Here is a 21,539-nt window from a genome sequence, read left to right on the forward strand (position 1 = left end):
AGACATAGATATGATACTGATCTGATAATATATTTACAAGTTGAAAATGTGAATGTCATTCGGTATTGGAGAAAAATCTGTTGTTAATTTTTGGAATAAAATGATAGCCATTTGACTATTTATTTTAGCAAGCTTTTATTTCATCTTTCTTTTAAGGACCCCAAGAGTAAAAAAAGTTAACATTGAGTTTTTTATTTTATTTTATATAAAACATTTCATAGACATGGGGCTGAGATTGGGGGAGTGGGGTGGAGGTTGGGAATCAGCTTTCCTGTTATTCTATTGTCCTGCAAACCAAACCGGGCAGTTCGAAACCATTACAGCATTGGCAACATTCACAAGATGGGTGTAAATAGATATTGTGTACATGTGTTTAACTTGAAAAACAGATAAATGCTTTTAATATGAATCTATAATATGACAGTCCCAGTGCAAAATACATTTTATATGTCAAAACAAAGAAAAAAGCTAAAACTAAAAGTTAGAAAGTCCAGAAATTACAATAAAATGTCATTTTATCTGCTTATTTTCACCATACAAATATGGAAATATTTTTTGCTATCAAAGAGCAAAGAATTAATAAACATAATGAAAATATAATTGTAAATACATTTCTTATAGTATTTTAAGGGAAAATCATATTTAATCAATAATGTGTATCCAAAACTAATTACAGCTGTCTGTCTGTCTGTCTGTCTCTATCCAATTCATCTAACCTTTTCGTCCTCCCTCCCCAAAACTTGATTAAGCAATATTTCATGAGAATATTCCACATTTCAGTTTCTTATTAATTGCAATTGCCTTTATCAATGGTTCATATAGAAAAGCAGTGTTTTCTATATACATAGAACCCTCTTAATATTAAAATGTGGCTAGGCACTGGGACACTACAAAAACAGCTATTCAAGTTTATATAATCACAGGGTGATAACCATTTTCTACTTCATTAGAGAGACAAGAGCAGGACTTTCCTCCTAGGGCAATGCATCCATCGGGTTTTGGAATTTAAAATGAATGTGAATGAGTAATAGCAAAAGACTATTATTATCTTTTCCTAGAATTTTTATGGTTTCTTTTCTCTTCATAACCCTTCCCATCATGATTAAAAATGCTAAATATCATGCAAGTTTTATTGTTCTACCCTCAAATAATCTTTTATTTGTCTCACTTTCATTTTACTGTTTTGTTTTTTTTTAAGTACTACTGGCATGTTCTGTTGGGGGTTCATTAAAAGAACTGTATTTATACCTTTTATACATTCAAATGCATGGACAGAAATATATAATAAATTATTAAATGATATTTACAAACATGTGCACACATGCTAATAGTATATAACCATGGGGTAAGTTAAGAACCACTTGCTGAAATGAAAATTTTAAATCATTTTGTAATGAAATTATAACAGTATCACAACCCCCTAATTTCCCTGTGGCTGTTAATTGCTAACTGGATGATATTAGCTGTGAAAATTATATAATCTTTCTTGAGACTCAAAAAGAATTTCACAATATAAAAATATTTTAAATATCAATACATTACTTTCTTCTAGAACTCTGTATCATGCTCATCAAAGCAATATAACCCCAAAGCATGTGTCATCAGTAAGATTACTTTAGAAGATGATTTCAGTAACATGAATAGAGTTGAAATGTATAGACTCAAATCTCAGTGTGCATGTCACCAGTCTGTTCATGTTGAGTATGGTGCAAAATGATTAATTCTTTTTAATTGAGAGAATACGTTTACAACATATGAATCTTTTCAGGTAAATAGTTTTCAAATTAATTATTTAAAATGCTTCCCTGGTTATATTTTTTTTAACATCTCATTTACATCATTTTGATCATTTTAATTTTTTTCAATTACTTTTTATTTTAGTATAATAAAATATAAAGCCATTTACTTTTCTCATGTGACTACAAATCAAAGGTAGAGTATATGGAGTTATAATTCTTAATTTTAAATGTTTCAGCTAAAATTCCTGCCAAAATGCATTCACTTACTAAGCTGCTGAGTCGTTGAGCTGGTATTCAGATGATCTTTCAAAGCAAGCCTGAATTCCTGGGTCTCTCCATAGCCTTTTTATTACCTCAGCCAGTTCAGGAGTCATGCGACCATCTTCCAGGGTATTTTCCAACACACAAAGTTGTTGTCTGTCTTCCTATGGTAATGTTATTTGTGAGAAGGATAAAAATGTGTTTTTATTTGGAATCATATATATAGTATTTCAATTGGATGATTTTTATCTTATTTCTTTAGGTAATAATTCCATTGAACATCTATCAATATATCTTAACCTTAATAGGACTAAAGTTCCTTATAGTAGCTAGATGATGTCCAGAAGAGTTTTCCATTGCAAAAACTATGAAAAGTTATATGGAGAAATTAGGATATATTGGTATATATCACTAACTTCAGAATATGATGTCAAAAAAGTTAGCAATGTTTTAGTGTAAGTCCATTGAGCTCTCAGAGGGTCAAACTGCTAGTAAAAGGGTAATGAATATGATCTAAACTGACACATTGTCTTTCTTTGATCATGGCTATATTTTTTCCCAGGAAATAAAAATACCAAGTAATAGAGTAAAATGGAAAATAAAGCTCAATACTCTAAAACTCTAGTTTAAAAAATTAATATACAATATGATTTGTCATTATGTACTCATAATCATATATTTTCATTTCTTAATAAGTACTTGTAATATTTTGATTCACACGAAATTTTGAACATCCATGTAGATGTTGTTAATTGCATGTCTTTGGAACAAATCAATAGGGTAGAAGTCAAGCTCACTAAAAAAAAAGAGAAAAGGGAGAATAAATAAAGAAAAGAACGCAAACGTCATTTTAGTCCTGATGATATGTTTGGAACTGACAAGAGCAGAAAGAAATGAAAATATATTGAATAAATAATATAGTTTATAGTGTATTTAAACTAATAATCAAAACAGTTTTATGGCAAAAAAAAATAAAGATTAAGGATTTGAGTTTCAGAATAATTATTGACCATAATATTTGACCATAATATTAGAAGAAGCCTAGGCCCATATTCTGGTTGTCAGACTACAAAGCTTAACTTTTTCCTACATATATTATTATATTTACAAGACATTTTGCACATGCAATATCTCACACAATTCTTACAACAGTCACATAGACATTATATTATTTCAATTTTACCAATGAGAAATCTAAAACTAGGAGATTAATTTGCCAAACCAGTAAACACAATAAGCATCACAAGAGTAACACCTAAATATCTTTTGTGCAATGTCAGGTTGCTACCAATGAAATATGTCAAAAAAGAACTTGTCGCTTTTCTGACACAATTTAATTCATTATTATTTTAAATTGTGACAGGTTTATTTCACTGTTTTATTGAAAATCTGCTCTTTGCATGAACAACTAAAGGTATGTCTCTCAGTGTTAGAGGTTCTGTTAAGACTAAAAATCATATTTCACCTTTCTTCACATTCAGATTTAATTGCCAAACCAAATTGATAAAATGACCATTAGGGCAAAAATTTTAAATAGCTCTAATCAAAGGCTTGATTTTTAATTTTTTCATCAGCACAGGGTTAATTTTAAAACCTTCTTCCAGATTAGCTGGATGTGAGAAAGAACTGCAAAACCAGCGAAATATGATCGAGTTACTTTTGTTGGCATCATCTCATTCGCCTCTTTCCACTATTAAAATGTCATTTAGGAGCAATGATGCAATGAAATAGTTGCCCTAACAGTTCTGTCCCTAAACGGAAAAAATTACGACTTGTTAGTATATTTTTACAAACCAAGCTAATATACTTTCATTCCTCTTTAAAGTTTTCTATTTTTAATTTAAATACATTTTGTTTGTATAAATATTATGAATATAATCTCACCTTGAACATTTAAATGTCATTAAGTCTTCTTTCACTAACATTTCAATCCTAGTACTTTCCTCTAAATGCAAGCAAGCCTATCAGTTTGGTTTTTTCTTTCGAGATTTTTATTTTTTAGTTTATTGCATTCATAGGTGAGGTTGACAGTGGTGATTTTCAAATCAGGCAGCAAAATATAACATGTAAGGTACTTCTTAAAAAATGCTGATACCAGAACCTCAACCAAACAAAATGAATTAGAATCTATGGGCATCAGGTTTTGCAAAGATATTTTAAAAAAAAAACTCCCAAGGGAGTCAGATGTGCAGCCTAAGTTGAGAATCTCTCTGGCAATATACAGTTTTTTGTTTATTTGTTTTGTTTTACCATAAATAATATCTTATTGTATGTACTACATTTCATTTCTTGACGTTCTCCCACAGTTATTAAAAGACTAACGTGGTAATTTAAAGAATTAAAATTTATGTGTTTAATGGGGTAGGCCTACCAATTAAATTTGAATTTTAAAAATATATAACATCAAAACTAACAAGTAGTATAGGTAGTTGTCTCCTCCAAACAGCCAAATTGATTGAAAACTGAACTCCTACTGCTTATCTTACTCTTATAGTTTAAAAAACTCCAGTAATTTTCCATCAAACTCAAAAGAAAACCCAAATCCCTTACTGTTGCTCACAAGGCTCTATATGTTTTGACTCCTGTCTTACTTTTCACTCCTATTTCCTTCTCTTTCCATCTCTGTTCCTCTCTCTCTTTCTTCAAGAAGCGCTGGACTCCTTACTGTTTCTTGAACTCACCAAGCCCCTACTTCAGAGCATTCGAATGTCTGTTTCCTTTATGTCTTTCCTGTCTCTCACTTCCTACTTCATTCAGGTCTCTTCCCAAATATCTTCTGCTCAGGGGTGCCATCCACAGGCACCCATCCTTCCATTTTTTTATCTAGCCCCTTACCTTTCTTGATTTTTTTTTCATAGTACTTACTACTTATGTAGTACATATTTCTTTATTTTCTAACTTTTATATTAGACTGTAAGCACTTGAAGGAGATTTTATTTATTTTGTTCATTTCTATATCCTTAAGGTTGCAAACAGTACCTAATACATAATACGTGTTCTTGAAATGTTCTTGAAATATTGTTGAATGAGTAAATCAATAAAATAAATATGCTAATTAGCTCATACCATGGGTTCTAGAGAAACTTTAAGGGATCTCCAATCATTTTCCACACTTTTCAAAAAGCTCCAAGGGGAGTTGAGTGGCATCCTGAAGAAATTTTATTTCCTTATAATTTATTTGGAAAAGCTTGGGAATTGTGGCGATTCTAGAATGGCTCATTTTAAGTTGCATAGTTTTGGAACTGTGTTGCTTAGAAAGCTAAATATATATTTTCTCTACAAGTTACCCAAAACTTCATCATTAATATTAAGAACCTCAGGTGGTCCTAGAACTTCATGAAACTCATTCTGAACCGTAGAGTCATATTTCTAAAAATTTCAGAAAATATATATCAAAGGAAGGAAAGGATATCTTAACCTAGTAATTTGAGGAAAACGCCGATTTAAAAATGCCATGTTTGTTGTAACAGATTTTCAGAGCCTTTGAATACTAATATTGTTTACAAATTTTCAAGAAGCTATAATACTATGTATGTTTGTATCCCAGACTGATTTAATCACAAAACTTTTTTTATAGAACGTCTTGAGGAATTAATATTCTTTGGTTTAGGTTTGAGGATTCATTTTGTAGGGTGCTATGTAAAAGATAATCACAAAAACACCCAAATTGTGTTATAAAAGTGTTATAACTTTCAGCAGTCTTTTATGTTGGTCTAGTGGATGTTTTAGGTGTTCTAAAATAGAATATAATAATATTCAGAGAAGATAAATAGAAATTTACTAAGTGCCTTCTTTATGCCCCCTCGTTTCTTCAGTTTTACTCTTTATGATCTCTATAGTGATGAAATTATTCTATCAAATATTAAACCAAGTAAGAACAAGCCCCTTTTAAACTACAGATCCTATCTCTCTCCTACTCCTCAGCTATCATTTCAGAAATTGTCTTTAAACCATTTCCATATCCTCTTCTCATTTCTTAACACACTTCATTACATTCTGTATCCAAAACTCTTTGAAACCTCTCTCATTATATTCCCAATGCTATGTATATTATTAAATCTAATAGATTCTTTTAAATATACTTCATTCTTGACCTCTTAAGACTTTCAGGATCTAACCTATTTAGAAAACTTCTCTTGAATTCTGTGATTCTATACACTTCTGGTTTTGCTCTTACTATTCTATCTTTTCCTTCAAGCTTTCCTGTTATCCTTTAGTGACCAGAATATTTGGAGTTTTTCAACACTGAGACCTAAGTCTCTATTCTCCTTAATGCCCTTCTTAAACCAAGAACTTGTCCTCTGCCATCCCATCTACTTCTTTAATATAAATTATATGCCATAGTGTAATGGTATGCCAATAACGCCAAGATTTAGATCTCTACCTGAAATATCTCTTTTGAACTTCAAGTGCACTTTTCAACTGCTTACACATGTGACGATCTCACAGAACTTACACAAACTCAACATTTTCAAAATTAGACTAATTAGTTCTCCCGCAACCATACGTCATAATTACTTGTTCAATATAATCTTTCTTCTTTGAAGGTAACCACTATTTTCATCTCATTTACTGTTGATTCTTCAGTATAACTCCAGTGTTCGGAAAGATGTCTGCCATAAAATAATAGTTTAATAAAAATATTTTTAATGATAAATGTGTAGACTTCAATACATAAATTTTAGTGAGCCTACGTTCAAGGAGATTAATGAAAAGTAATAATACCCAATATTTACTGGGAGCTTACATTATGCAGTACTTGCCTAGGGAGAAGCACTCTAAAGGAAGCCAGGAAAAGTGGATTTTGCTCTCAACTCCAGAATTTAAGGGAGGCCCAGTTGCCAATCCTCTTTGGCCCTTATTTTTCACATCTTTAAGTAAGAGGGTTATACCAGGTTGTCTTTTAAGGGCCAGTTTAAAATCCTAGATTCTTAGGAAAAGCCAGAGTCAAGTAATAACTGACCTAGCCTTAAATAAAAACATGATGACTAAGTCATAGAGTGATGCAGAACAAAACGATATTGGGGTTCAATTTCTGCAAGTTCTCCTATTACACGTGAGAGAAAAACTGTAACCCAGAGAAGTAGGTGACTTACTGGAGCCAAGCTGTGGGGACAGCTAAAATTGGAAGGAGAGCATAGCACAACTCCTGATTCTACGAACTGTTTGCCCTAAGGACATTACCATGCTCTTTGTCAGAAAGTGGCAGAACGAAATAAGATTTACCATGTCCTTTAAAATTAGCAGCATGATGTTCCTCAAACAAAACAAAACAAAACAAAACAAAACAAAATTAAAAGTAGAAATACCATATGATCCAGCAGTTTCACTTCTGGGTAGCTATCAAAAAAAAAATTCTAATTGGGAAAGATGCATACATATTTATGTTCATTGCAGCATTATTCACAATAGCCAAGATATAGAAGTGGCTATAAATGAATGGATAAAGAAATTGTCTCTCTCTCTCTCTCTCTCTCTTTCTCTCTTCCTCTTCTTCTCTCAGACACACACACACACACACACACACACACACACACACACACACACACACACACACACTGGAATATTATTCAACCATAAAAAGAATGAAATCTTGTTATTTGTCACAAGGATGGACCTAGAGGGTAGTATGCTAAGTAAAATAAGTTGGAGAAAGACAAATCAGTTATGATTTCACTTATATGGGGGGATAGGTGAAAGAGGTGAAGGGAAATAAGATGTACAAACTTCCACTTATAAAATAAATCACAGGAATATAATGTACACCTTAGAGAATAGAATCAATAAGACCTTAATAACTTTGTACAGTGACAGTTGGTTACTAAATTACGGTGATTACTTCATAAGGTATGTAAATGTTGAATAACTATACTATACACCTGAAACTCATATAATATTGTATTTAAACTATACTTTAAGAAAAAAAAAATTAGTAACATGAAAGAGATACTTTTCCTAATGGCTTCCAATGGTCATTTACATGATCTAAACTACTGGTAAATTGGGGGAGAGAAAAGTACAAATGTCACTTTTTTCTCTGTACTTACTGTACTGTTCCTCTCTATTATTCTTGTTAGTATCTCAAGGTATCTAAGAATTACACTGGAAACAATTCAACTGACATTTGGATAAAAGAAGCGGCTCCTGGCTGGGAATACAGAAGTGGGTAAGTTCTTCCTATGAATTGTACACAATTACTCTTTTTTGGAGGAGTGTGCCTAACTGTTGTTCTTTAGATAATAGTAAATGTATTATTTGTCAATTAAATGGTTTTATATGCTTTCATATAAGCTGTTTTAAAGCAAGTGGATTTTAAATGTATTTTAACAAAAAATATAAAATATAAAGTAGAAGAAAAATGAAGTTATTTAGTTGCTGCCTTATAAACAAAACTATGATTACTTGAGTATATTTATTATAGAAACATTTTATTTAAGCACACAATTTTGAATTTTTTAAAATTAACATTACAAAATAATTTCTCTGAGCCACACTTTGTAATTAACATTGAACAATAATAATTGTAGTGTTTTTATTAAAAGTAATGTCTTCATGAAATGACTCATAATTAATCTAAGAAAATAAATGTAGAGATACTGCAGTTTGAGATTATAAAATAAACTATTGTATTTAGCAAATATAAGCATTATTTTTTTCTAATATAGTGTATTATTTGTTATTAGGTTTGACTCCCAGGAACAGTTAATATTGAATAAGATTATAGCACACAGTTAAAAATGAGTTTCATTATTAGGAAATCTTACACTAAACAGAATTAATGTTTTCAAAATTCATATTTTATATTTCTAAGTTTTTGGTATAAATTAGTACTAATTTATTGTCTTACTGTTTTATGGCTGAAACTCCATTGTAGGACCTAAACCAGTCATTATTTGCATACTTACTGCACTTCTGGGATTTACATAATCAATCCCAAGGGTAGTCATGGCTTTCACAATAGCTAGGATGGATTGCAATGTATTACTATAAATTACTGCTTTGAACTCCATGCATTCTTGCTCACTGTAACCATTCTTATGGATGATCCTATAATTTAAACATGAAAAGCATTGGTGAATTGAACAATTGATTTTTAGTAATATTAAAACACATCAATAATAATTTGCTTGAATAAAATTACAGTATATATTTGTTTAAAAAAGAAGAACTTCTCCATACATATATGCTAAAACAACAATTTTGTGGCTTTTGGATTTTTATCATTAGGGTTTAATACAATATTTTCTTTCTGAACTCCTCATGCCAAATATAGAGGACTTAGGATTTGCTCTAGATAAACCATTATTAAAAATAGATAAATAATGAGCATTTTACTTATAAAGCTTAATCTTTTCAAGAGAAAAATTTCCAGATTCCCAGAACCAAGTTGCATACGTAATTCTGAAACTTCGTATGGTGTTTACAGCATGATGCCCAGAGGAAGTAAAGTAATTTAGTCTAAGATTCATGTCTTTTCCTTCCACTTAAGACATGATGGAAAATAGGAGTGCCTGCTTTCTATTTTCAGCATTAACAAAGGCTAAAAAAAGGCACCTTTTTTTTTTTAATGTAGGTAATAGCTACTGTTAAATCCTTTGTCACTTTTCCATCTGTGTGCATGCCACTGAGTGCTCAGAGTTGAAATGCCCAGGCATTTTATTGGATGAACTCTCCCTTCCACTTATTGAATCAGAACTCAAAGTTTTACTAACGGTTTTAGAATAACAGATTAAAATCAATTTACCTAATAAAAGTAAAAATTTTCTCATATGATAATTACTTTATTGTATCTTAGTTGCATAATGTTATTTTGTCCCTTTCTGTTGTTTTTTTCTTATTGTTTTTGAAGTGCTTTGTGTTCCTTAGGCATCATTGTGGAAGTCATGGTGCTAATGATTTGGTTAAAGCCACACACATAGAGGCTTTAGCACAGGGAGACAAAGGGCACAGTAAAGGCGATACCTATATCTATTCTTTATTTTTAATATTTTATTGCTAATAATTGCTGCATTTATACTATAAATATGGCCATAATTTTCTGTAATAAACAATTAAATAACTTAAACGAATAAACTAAATAGACAATTAAACGCAGTAGATAAAAATGCAGTAAATGTCTTTTTGGGTAGATCAGAAATAAGTTTATTAAAGATATCCCAGTTCTTTGTCAAGATTTAAAATTGGAAAATTATTTCAATTGTTAAAATAGCAGTTATAAATAACCTTGAAGGCATATAGGTTCTGATCCCTGTCTTTTCTCTACAGGATAAGGAAACATGTATCACAAAGCAAAATGACAAAAGCAGACTTTAAAAAATCCATTTGTGTGGGACTTTAGCATTGTTTCTCTAGGGGCTGCATAAACATATTTCAGTGAAGCAGAGCTCTTTTCCTGCAAGTTGATTCCTAGTTCTGTTCAAATTAACGCCCTTTTACTGGGCATTTTCTATAAAATATTGCATTATGCACTGAACAAAATGAATAAATTATACAAGTCCCTCTTTTCCAAAAACATACTACTAGAGTTCCACTGTCCAACATAATAGCCACTAGACACATTGATTAAAATGAAATAATTATTAAAAATTCAGTTCTTCTATCACACTAGCCATATTTCAAGTGCTTAATAGCCATATGTGGCTAGGAGCTACCATAGTAGAGAGCGCAAAATATATAAACTTCTTATCATTGCAGAAAGTTGTATTGGAGAGTACCGGATTATAGGAAGATAAAGCCTATAATCTGATTTTTTTTTTTTTTTAGATGAGGCAACCCTTAGTTGACCTCACAGATTGCAAGGACCTTGTCAGTTTGCAATCCCTTATTTTTTATTTTTTTTTTATGCCTACAGCACCTGATCTTCCTAGGTGGTCTCCCATCCAAGTACTAACTAGGCCCGACCCTGCTTAGCTTCCGAGATCAGATAGGATCGGGCTTGTTCAGGGTTGCGTGGCGGTAGGCTACGATCTGATTTTTTGTACAGTGTGATAATGTATCGCAACAACATCTGCAAGTGGTAAACTCTATTGGGAGTAGTTATAAGGGATCAAGGGAGACTGCTTGGGAGAAGTGATGATCAGTTAATTTTTCTAGGATAAATAGTTATTTCCAATTAGTCAAAAGGAATAAGAACATTCTGGGCAGAAGAATGAGTACAAGCAAATATAATGCTCACAATTATCAAGCTTCAAATATATGCCACTCACATTTTAAGTGCTTTATTTGCCTATTCTCATTTTTTTTTGCAACAAGCTATTTCAAGTAAATAAAATTATCACCTACGTTTTACAGGTAAGAAACGTAGGCATAGATTCATTAAGCAGCTACCCTTAACTTATTCAGTTAGTGCATGGTACAGCTGGACAACAAATGAAGTCTGATTTTAAAGTCTATAATTTTAGCCACTAAACTATACTGCCTTCCATTGCATACTTGTGCATAAAACTATATAAATTCAGCATTTTTGAAGCAGAAATTAAGAAATTGGAAATTACGGGATATTAGGATGATAAGATAGGCAAGAGCTAAATTCTGATGTGTCTTATGTACTATGGCAAAGAGTTTGATCTTGATAGTATAAGTGAAAAATTCAATTCAGGAAAGAGATATAGTCATTTTTTAAAGGGATCAGTTGGTGGCAGTGTGAATAATGCCATGGAAGGAAGAGGAGTAGGGTAGAAGCTACTTAGCAAGCTCCTATATTAATCCAGGTCAGGAATGCTGAGGTTTTGAACTAAGACAGTGACTATAAAAAAAATTAACATGTTTGGAGACATAATTTGTCTAGATATAGCATAAACTGGTGAGACAGTGAGGGGTCAGCATAAATACGCCTAGATCTATTACTTTAGGGGCTGGTGTTGCTGTAATTCATTTAGGGAAAAAGAAGCCAGATGGTGAAACAAATTTAATGTTGTTTATTCTGACAGGGACAATCCATAGAATATAGAGTAGATATATCTGCTTTCTTAGTTTAGACAAAGTATCCGAGTTTAAAAGAAATATTCTTGATAGTCCACTTGAAGATAATAGTAAAAATCACTGGACTCTAGCAGTTTTCATCTGATGGCAGAGTAGAGTAAACTGAGGCAAGGACCTAGTACATTAGTGTCACCAACATTTAAGACATAGTCAAAGAATCAGGGAGTAAAGCAGAGAGTTAGTAGGTGAACTGGGAGAGAGAGTTATCCTAGAAGCCAGGCTAAAGTGTTAAGAGAGAAAAGCCCAATGAAGTCAAATGTAATTAAAATAAAGACTTATGCACACTTCATAAGAAATGGCAATTCAGATATCATAATGGATGTTCATAAGGGCAATTTCTGTGAGATGCTAGAGGCAAGAATGATGTAAATGGTTGAAGAGTAATTGGAAAATGAAGAGTAAAGAGAGCTATTCTTTATAGAGACTCTGAGAAAAGGAAGGCAAAATGGGGCAGAACCAGGTAACTCATTTTTTAGTAACAGAAGTAATACTTGCTCATTGTAGAAAATGTGAAAAGCCTAACAATATTCAAAATGAAGGTAGGTGCAATGTAACTCTAAATGCCACTATTGAGAGTAAATTTCTTCGAACATGATATATATTCTTCCATTTGAAAACATTATTTTGTCATAGTTGAGATAAAAATGAATATACAGTTTTGTGTCTTGTTTTTTTCAGTTAAATATTTTCATTAAAATTTTCTCATATAAATATATTAAAAACTTGTAATGAATGCAAAATATTGTAACTAAAAGGTGATTAATCCTCCAACTTCACACTCTATCTGTTTATGTTTTATTTTAAAGTACTTTATTCTATCTTGTATTTCATTATTTGAAGTAAGATTGATATAAATCTCTTTGTGCATAAATTTTCATATTTTTATATTTATATTATTTTACTTTAATATAAAATTTGTTTTTCAAATTTATTTTATCATTTAAAAATTCTCAAAAATGTATTCAAAAGATCAATAATTATTCTCTCAGCTTACTGTGTACATTATGAAAATTATTTCTATAAATTTGCTATAACAATTTTACAAGTAGCAATGAGAAATATACATTTCTCAAATGCTTACCCTTATTGGGTAATATTATTTTGAAATTATTATTTGATAATTTGCTAATAGCTCATTATTGCTTTAATTTTTTTATATTAGTGAGGTTAAACTAAAAAATATATATATTAATAGAAATTTGAATTTTGTCTTTTGTGAACTATCTGTTCATATAGTCTCCTCACACTTATAGATATTGTGTAGCTTATTGTTTTTCTTTAACAATCTGCAGTTCTTTATATATTAAGATAGTCAATTATTTATCTATTATTTTTATTATAGATTTTTTTCTAGTTTTCTATTTTCTTAAATTTTATTTATGGTTTAAGATATTTAAAAGTTTTAATTTGTATATAGCCAAATAATTAGTCATTTCTTTCCTTACTGCAGTTAACCTCTTAGAGAATGGAGAGGTAAAAAGGATAAGAGAGATTCAAGCATGATCATAACCTGAAAGGAAAGAACTCATGACCAGTGGTAATGCTATCTAAGGGAATGTGAGATGACTTGTGTGCAAAGATGGAGTTGAGAACGCAAAAGCAGTATGATTAGTGATCAGAATAAAGTTTTGTTCTTCAAAAACAGGAGGAAAAGTAAAAAATTTAGTTGCAGATATAAGTGAGAGAATTCAAAAGTGGGGCTTAAATATTGGTTGATATGGTCGATATTATTACCTAGAAAGAAGAAAAAAGCACTGGTTTAGATTGTAAATAGGCAATTTCATCATTGTCTGGGATCATTTATGATATGATATGTTCCAACGAACAAGATTCTTGAACATATAATTTAAAATAAGTTCAAAACGACTACTTCTTCTGCTGTAGCAACAATTGTTCTTTAAAATTCTCTAGCAGTGACAGAGCCACGAGGTTTCACATATTTATTTCCACTTATCAGTTGCCATTTTATTCATTTAGACATTTCATTCTTGAATTACAGCACTTTTGTGTTATCTCCTTATTAAGAAATTCAGGTCTAGTTATTTCATTATAAAAAGAAAAAGATAGAAGAAGTAAATGCAAAAATAAATTTAAATTCATGGTAATAATTACTTTAAATATGCATTTTATTCCCAGGTAAGCAAAATATCATTAGCTTAAAAATATTTCCTCCTAAATTTAAATGGATCATTGACATATTTTAAAATGCTTACGGTTTATGACCACAATATTAAAGCCCTATATTATACTCAGATTAATATATTTACAACATAATTGCTTTTAATATCCATCTCAAGAGGCAAAATTTAAAAGTAGAAATTATGATATTACTCATCCATTTCTGCTAAAAGATGGGAAGAATATTTGCACAGAAATCGTGATAGCTCTGCTACTATCTATGATTTAATCTATCAATTAGATGTCCCAAAGTATTTAATAATGGTCAAATAGATGGAGAGACATCAAATATCAAACATTTAACATAGTATGTACTTACTTCATTTGTTTAACAATAGTACTTTTTCCTGACTCTCCTGCTCCTGCAAAAGAAAGATAGGTGTCATCACTTGATACCTATTAAACTCATACAGATATTAAAACCTTTGACCATCACTGTCTCATGGGTAAATCTTTAATAGACACCTCTTCTATGTAAAGAAGGAGAGTAATATCTGTGAAGTCTTGAAAGGTAATTGGTGTATACTTTGCAGGATAGCAGAAGAAAAAACCTATTTATATTGATGATAGATCAAGATAAAGGTTGGCCTCAAAGTAGAGAGTATATTTTAAAGCAAGAATTATATATCATCAGGAAGAAAATCCTAATATTATATTTGAACATATTTTGGAAAGATTATATCTCTTGGGTTTGCAACCCAAGGAAATGATCCCAACTTCATAGCTTCTAGATCACTCTCATTCTCCCAGAATGTCTCTGCATATGTCCTATTTGATTAAATAGCAAAAAACAAAAACAAACAAAACAGAACAAAACAAAAACCGAAAAGTAGGAAATAACTTTTTATTTTCAAAACTGTTCAAAGACTATTTTAATTGAAGCTCGAGCTCTTGTCTTTATCAGCATGTTAACATTGCTACAGGCATTTCTCTTCTGTTTAAACAAACAAACAAACAAACAAAGGTTGCTAATTACAGTAACCAAACCTGAAGAGGCTACAGATAAGCTGTATTTTAAACAATAGAATAAATGCAATGGTCCACACAGGATTTATATAAGGATATTTAAAATTATTGGTAGAATAATAATGGCCCTCATGTTAAAGGAGACTAAAACTGAATATTACTCTTGAGAGTGAAAATGATGAGATAATTTGATTAAAATTACTACAATATATAGGTTATGGATAGAATATAAAAACAAACTTTTTAGTTTTTACTTATCTATGAGTCCTAGTCATGTGAGGGATGGGGCGGGAAGGAGCAAATTCAGGCAACTTGAAATTTGAAAGTTCTGGTTGTATAGATGGGAAAAAAAGCAGGGAGTCACCAAAAGTTGGTAAAGCATGATATTACAAATTCATTTATAAAATTTTTTATATAGAATCACTAATAAATCATTAAAACGTTGAAGAATACTCAGTATTTTATAATTGATACAAAATTATACATTTTACAATGTGTTCTCAGGTTACCACTAACATTTATCAATTATTTATGGATATAATGTTGACCAACGGCCTGATCTAAATTGTTAATGAGTAAATATTTGATCTTCTCATATTGACATCTGTATCATTAAGAGAAGCAAAAGCTTGATATATTACTGACAGTTTCAGAAACTCAGTCACAGGACATTTTCAAAGTCTCAGTGTGCCTGTTAATTTTGGACAGATTTAGCACAACTAAGGCAACTTTAAAAAAATCCTAAGAAAAATACAAATTTTTAAAATAATAGACATAGAAATATTTCTTGCCAGCATGGTAGTTAACTGCCTTGTTTTACCAAAACTAATATGATTTTTTTTATAAGCAAAAGTAGTATGACTTTTGGTAACCTTGAATCTCAGAATTTTATTCAAATTATATCAAATATATATTGAATGTACACTATTTAAATTTTCAACCTACTGCCACCCACTTTATCTTCATTTCCCTACTCTACATTTTTATTTTTCACTTTTCTTATTCTACAAACTCACAAATTATTCCCATATTGTTTTTAATTTTTTCTGTGTGTCTTTCATCACTGTAAGTCAGGGGCCTTTGTCTATTTTCTTCACTGATATATTTGTAGCACCTAGAAGAGTGAATCTCATTGAAAGAATCGAGGTCTTTAAACTCATATTTCATCCTTCACGGTGGCCAAGACATGGAAATAACCTAAGTGCCCTTCGATAGATGATTGATTAAAGAAAAGATGTGGTACATATATCCAATAAAATATTACACAGCCATAAGAAAATATGAAATACTGCCATTTGTGACAACATGGATGGATTTTGAGATTATCATGCTAAGTGAAATAAGTCAGACAGAAAAAGTTGAGAATGACATAATTTCACTTATATATGAGATAAAAAACTGAAAGCAACAAATTAACAAGACAGAGACTCATAGACACATACAACAGTTTAGTGGTTACCAGAGAGAAAGGGAGGAGGGGAGGAGGCAAATATGGGTAAAGGGGGCCCAATATATGGTGATGAAAGGAAATTTAACTTTGGATGGAGAACATAAAATGCAATTTACATATGATATATTACTGAATTGTAAACTTGAAACCTATATAATTTTATTAACTAACATCACCCCCAATAAATGCAATAAAAAATTAAACTTGTGTTTTAAAAATAACATTGTGTCCTCTGTATTATATGTCATTTTTTTTCACACTGAAATGTTTCTTCCTGATTTGCAATGTTTTCTTAAGCTGTGATGAGTTATTACTACACTTACATTTAATTCTACTTCACATAAAATTTGTTTTATCTCAGGTATATCTAAATGTATATAGTTTCTGCAGTTATCTGAAACAGCTGCCTATGATATTGAGAAAATCAGAGTAGTAAAACCATCAAAACTAATAGTTCATTGCTTGGTGATGATATGTAGATTATCTTTCTTGGATAAACCTCCAGCAAACTTCTTTTTATGGTTTTATTCTAGTATGGTCTGTACCACACATTGTACAATTTGAAAACAAATTGGGAAACACAAAATCAACCATAGCAGTTTGTTAATTTAATCACATTTTGTTAACACAATCAAACAGAAACTGACAAATTGGGCATAACCATCTCATTTAATAGAGGCTACTGTGTCCAAGAATAAAATATTTGAGAATAAAATAAGAATCACATTAAAATATCATCTTACCAGTTTTCATAAGACACCTGGCTATAGCATTTTGCCTTGCTGAGCATTACTTATTTGGGAGAGTGGCGAAAGCAAATCAATGAGCTTTGCATAATATCTTGGTTTTGGTTTCAGATAATTTGCTGTTTTTCACCAGGCTGTGCATCACTTTGAAAGAAAAATTATCCAATAAGACTATAAAACTGTTCTTGGTAATTTTTATTGTAAACTGTCTAATAATAAAAGTGGACATTAAAATTGTAGCATCATCCTACACAAGTGATATATTTAGAGAATATTTCACTTCTTCAAATATATTTTTTAATCTTGCTATATGGAAAATTGCAGAGTTATAGGGATGTGGGAGGGAATCCAATGTGCCCAATGGAAACTCCACTACTTGTTCATATAGGTGTATTTAGTATTGTAGTTTGTTCAATGAGAATGAAAATATTGGGGGAAAAAACTGGAAAAATCTGTGACTGAGAAAAAAGATCTCATTTTTTAACTGATGATTACATTTTCTTAAATAATGCTATAAAATCTACGATTTCTAAATAAAGCGAAAGTAACTTTGATTGTTTTTATTTAAATAAATTATCTATTTTGAGAATAACAACAACAAAACCAATTTGTAAAAGAATTTTCCAGAATTGTACTGGTATATGTATCATGGACATATATTGTATCAATGAGGAATCACTATGGATACATTAAAAATTCTAAATAATTACAACCAAATTTCATTATATTCATTTTGTATTATTGACTAAACAAAAATTTATCATAAATTTTGAGGGTAAGCGACTTTTTGACTGTGTTAGAGACCTAATATACATTCAGAATGGTCTTCTACACTTCATAAATATGGCTAACTGATAACCATACTGATGACACCTGGAAAGTTTCCAAAATTATTTCTGAGGCTAGAGAGTATATTATTATATAATTCTTCTTTTTAATTTAGCAGGTTATTCATGATGTGCCTTAAGTCAGCAGAATAATCAATCATTTTTAAAAATAGCTTATATTTTTTTGTGAAACAAAATATTTCCTTTGGAAGACTTTACAGAAGTTACCTGGATCATTTCTTGTTTTATGTACTGACTTCTGTCTTCTAGCACTAACAGAAAAATTCCTGAAGAAAGCCAGTTTCTCCAAAACCTCATTTATTACTTGTAACTCCATTGCAAAGCTATTTCAGAAGTAAATCATTGAGTCCCATTTTCACAAAGTTTCTAGGGCTTAATTTATAAACCCATTCCATTTTTGTAAGATTAGATCATGTTACCGTGCCAAATATAGACAGCAAAACAACATGTTCACATGGGCTGAGGGCATCCTGAAATAATTTCTTCCTTCCAAACTGTAGTAATCACTAAAATTATTTTCTGGGTCAAGGGGTTCCAAAGCACTTTTAACAAATTATACATTTATTTCTTTGAAGTAGATAATGTTTCAAGTAAATATTTAAATTTACATTTAACTCATACTTTAATACTTTTAAATTATTTTATTCTTAATAAGAATCAATTAGAGAATATATTATATATATATTATTTTATATATATTTTTTATTCCATATTTTTTTGCAAATATGAAAAACAATTTTAAAGCTACTTGATTTTCATACCTTAACTGAACTTCGACTAAACACATTCAAGACTTGATTGCTCATTTGTTACAACTTGTTAAAACAGACAAAATGAGCATAAACACGTTGACTTATTATCATGCATGACTTTTATTTTTAGGAGAAGGTCTTAAAACTCATATATGGTACAAGAAAGAACTATTAGAAATCAACCAGCTATAAGCATCTCTTCATTCTAGCATGAGAAAAATGAGTCTAATAGTGATTATGATACTTGTCCAAAGTCCCAGATCTACTTCAAAGCACAGTGGCCCTCTGTCTCCTGACTCTCATATTACTGACGTAATGTTACTTTATTTTTTAAAAAAATATGCACTGATAATGTCAATATCAAAATTATTTCAAAACGTAAATAATTTTAAATTCATTCTTTTTAAATTAATATGAGAAAAGTGCACTTTCACAGACATTGGTATACAGTGTCTGCTTATCATCTGCTGGTACACTGTTGGCACAAAAGACTCTTAAGGTAGTCTTTTTGGAACCAACTTAATTTTGTTTCACTTACTAGTCGTCTTTCTCTTGGAGTAGCAACAAAATTATCTTCTTCCACATGACAATCTTTCAAGTAGTCTAGACTGAAGATAGGAAAATTAGTCGGAAAAATACTGTTTTGGAATTAAATAAATATGGGCTCGCACTCATTGCTGACTCTGACTGGGTGTCTTGATCATAATCTGAAAGTCAGTATCCTCTTATAAAATTTGGGTTATTAATATCTGCTTCTGAGAGTTTGAGAAGATTAAATTATTGATCTAAAATACCTAGAAATACTCTAACACAGCGTCCCTCAACCTTTTTGGCCCCAGGAACTGGTGCTCCTATGAGAATCTAATGCCTGATGATCTGAGGTAGAGCTGAGGCAGTGATGCTAGCGCTAGGAAGAGGTTGCAAATACAGATGAAGCTTGTTAGCCTGCCATTCACCTCCTGCTGTGTGGTCCAGTTCCTAACAGGCCACAGACTACTATTGGTCTGCGGCCCAGGGATTGGGGACCCCTGCTCTAACACATAGTGAGCTCTCAACATTTCCTTATTTGAAGCATGCTCTTTTTCAAGAGATGTTTCAAGTATAAAATGTTCAATTCTTTTAATCTTTTCTTTTGGAAAATGACTTTTAGACTCCTTATCCTCTGAACCAATTCTGTGCAAGAGCCAATGTCCTTCTGAAACACTGATACTGAAAATTTTGCTATAGCTATCGGGAGATTTGGCAACAGTATTGACATTCTGATGTTGTAGAATAGGAATGCAACCTATGTCTGCCTTATTCCTGGTACCAACTTCAAATAGAACACTTTTCTTAGAGGGGCCATGATTATGTTGCCTTCTTTTTTTTTTTTCTTTGTAGCTTTATCACATTCTTTACCTATCTTGAGTTTGTAGTAATTAAAATTTTCTACTTTTTTTTTCATATCACCTCTTAGCAAACAGATTCTCCCACATGCTACATATGTGTACTCGATTTTGAACCCTAATTAAAGATATCTATTAAATTCCATCTTGCTCAATTGGGCCAAGCACTTCTGCTAGTTGAGATCACTTGGAATTTTGACTTTATTTGACCCTAATCCCTTCTGAACTCCGAATCTTAGTCAAATGTGAAATGCTGCCTTATTCGCCTTCACCCAAATCTCTGATAAAAACATTGAAGAAGAAAAAGTGAAGGCCAGGAAACTATGTCACTCCCATCACAAATCCTTGTTCCCTATCTTAAGTCAACAATGCTAAATGTTCTCCTGTAAGTGTGACAATTACTGAAGGCTTTTGTACATACTGTTTGTCTGGTTAAGGAAATTGCCTTTTATATCTAGTTTGATAAGAGTTTTTATTAGGAATGGGTGAAAAAGTTTATCGTGTGTGTATGTGCACATGCATGTGCATATCTCCAGACAGTCATAATGATTTTTCTCCTTTAATTTGATAGTGTGGTGGATAATATTAACTAATGTTCTAATAACATTTCAACCATGCATTCTTGGGACAAATCTCCCCACACCTGCTATTTTTTTGTGTGTGCGTGTAGAAGAAAAAGAAGTTCTACTAGTAGTAACCTCACAGATTATCTGATAATAAATTCCTAACTGGGCAGGTCATGGTGGATAGTCATGCCCCAGGTATATAACTTTGTTAGTAAAAGGTTTATTTTTGCCTTAAGAAATCCCTGTGCATTGTTTTTGTGCATCTAGGTTAACATACCTTTGAAATAAGCTTACCACCCTCAAGAGAGCACAAAAGATTTTAACTACCCTGTAATTCAATCCCCACCTTCCTTTCTCCCACCTCTCTGTAATCTTTCTGACCTTCCCTCCTTAATTTCAAATGCATAAAAGAAACTGCAAACCTGTCATTCTCCAGAGCCTTAGAGATCTTGCTTCCTGGCAATTGTTATCAGTTTTGGCTCAAACAAACTCATAAAAATTCTCTACAGATTTGGACATTTCTTACATTGACATTCTACATTGCTGGAATAGTTTTCTAATTTTTTACTATAATTTTTATTTATGTTTGTGAAAAAGATGAATCTGTCATTATTTTTGTCAAGTTTTGTTGTCAAGGTTATCAAAAAATAACAATAAGGATTTTCTT

At 31.1% G+C, this 21,539-nt stretch overlaps 1 protein-coding gene and 1 pseudogene across 1 annotated transcript in view; both read right to left on the bottom strand.

The window, feature by feature from the left end:
* GNAT3 (G protein subunit alpha transducin 3) overlaps positions 1–21,539 on the bottom strand; it is a 54,527-nt gene that overhangs the window by 23,831 nt on the left and 9,157 nt on the right. Inside the window, exons 2-4 of the mRNA XM_011365235.1 lie at positions 14,479–14,521; positions 8,906–9,047; positions 2,007–2,164 (exon numbers count right to left, since the gene is read on the bottom strand). Coding sequence (XP_011363537.1) covers positions 2,007–2,164; positions 8,906–9,047; positions 14,479–14,521 — 343 coding nt within the window. The remainder of the gene's footprint in view (positions 1–2,006; positions 2,165–8,905; positions 9,048–14,478; positions 14,522–21,539) is intronic.
* Positions 10,843–10,961, bottom strand: LOC111743127 (annotated as a pseudogene).

Source organism: Pteropus vampyrus, unplaced genomic scaffold, assembly GCF_000151845.1.
Source record: "Pteropus vampyrus isolate Shadow unplaced genomic scaffold, Pvam_2.0 Scaffold107, whole genome shotgun sequence".
In the NCBI taxonomy this organism is placed as follows: Eukaryota; Metazoa; Chordata; class Mammalia; order Chiroptera; family Pteropodidae; genus Pteropus; species Pteropus vampyrus.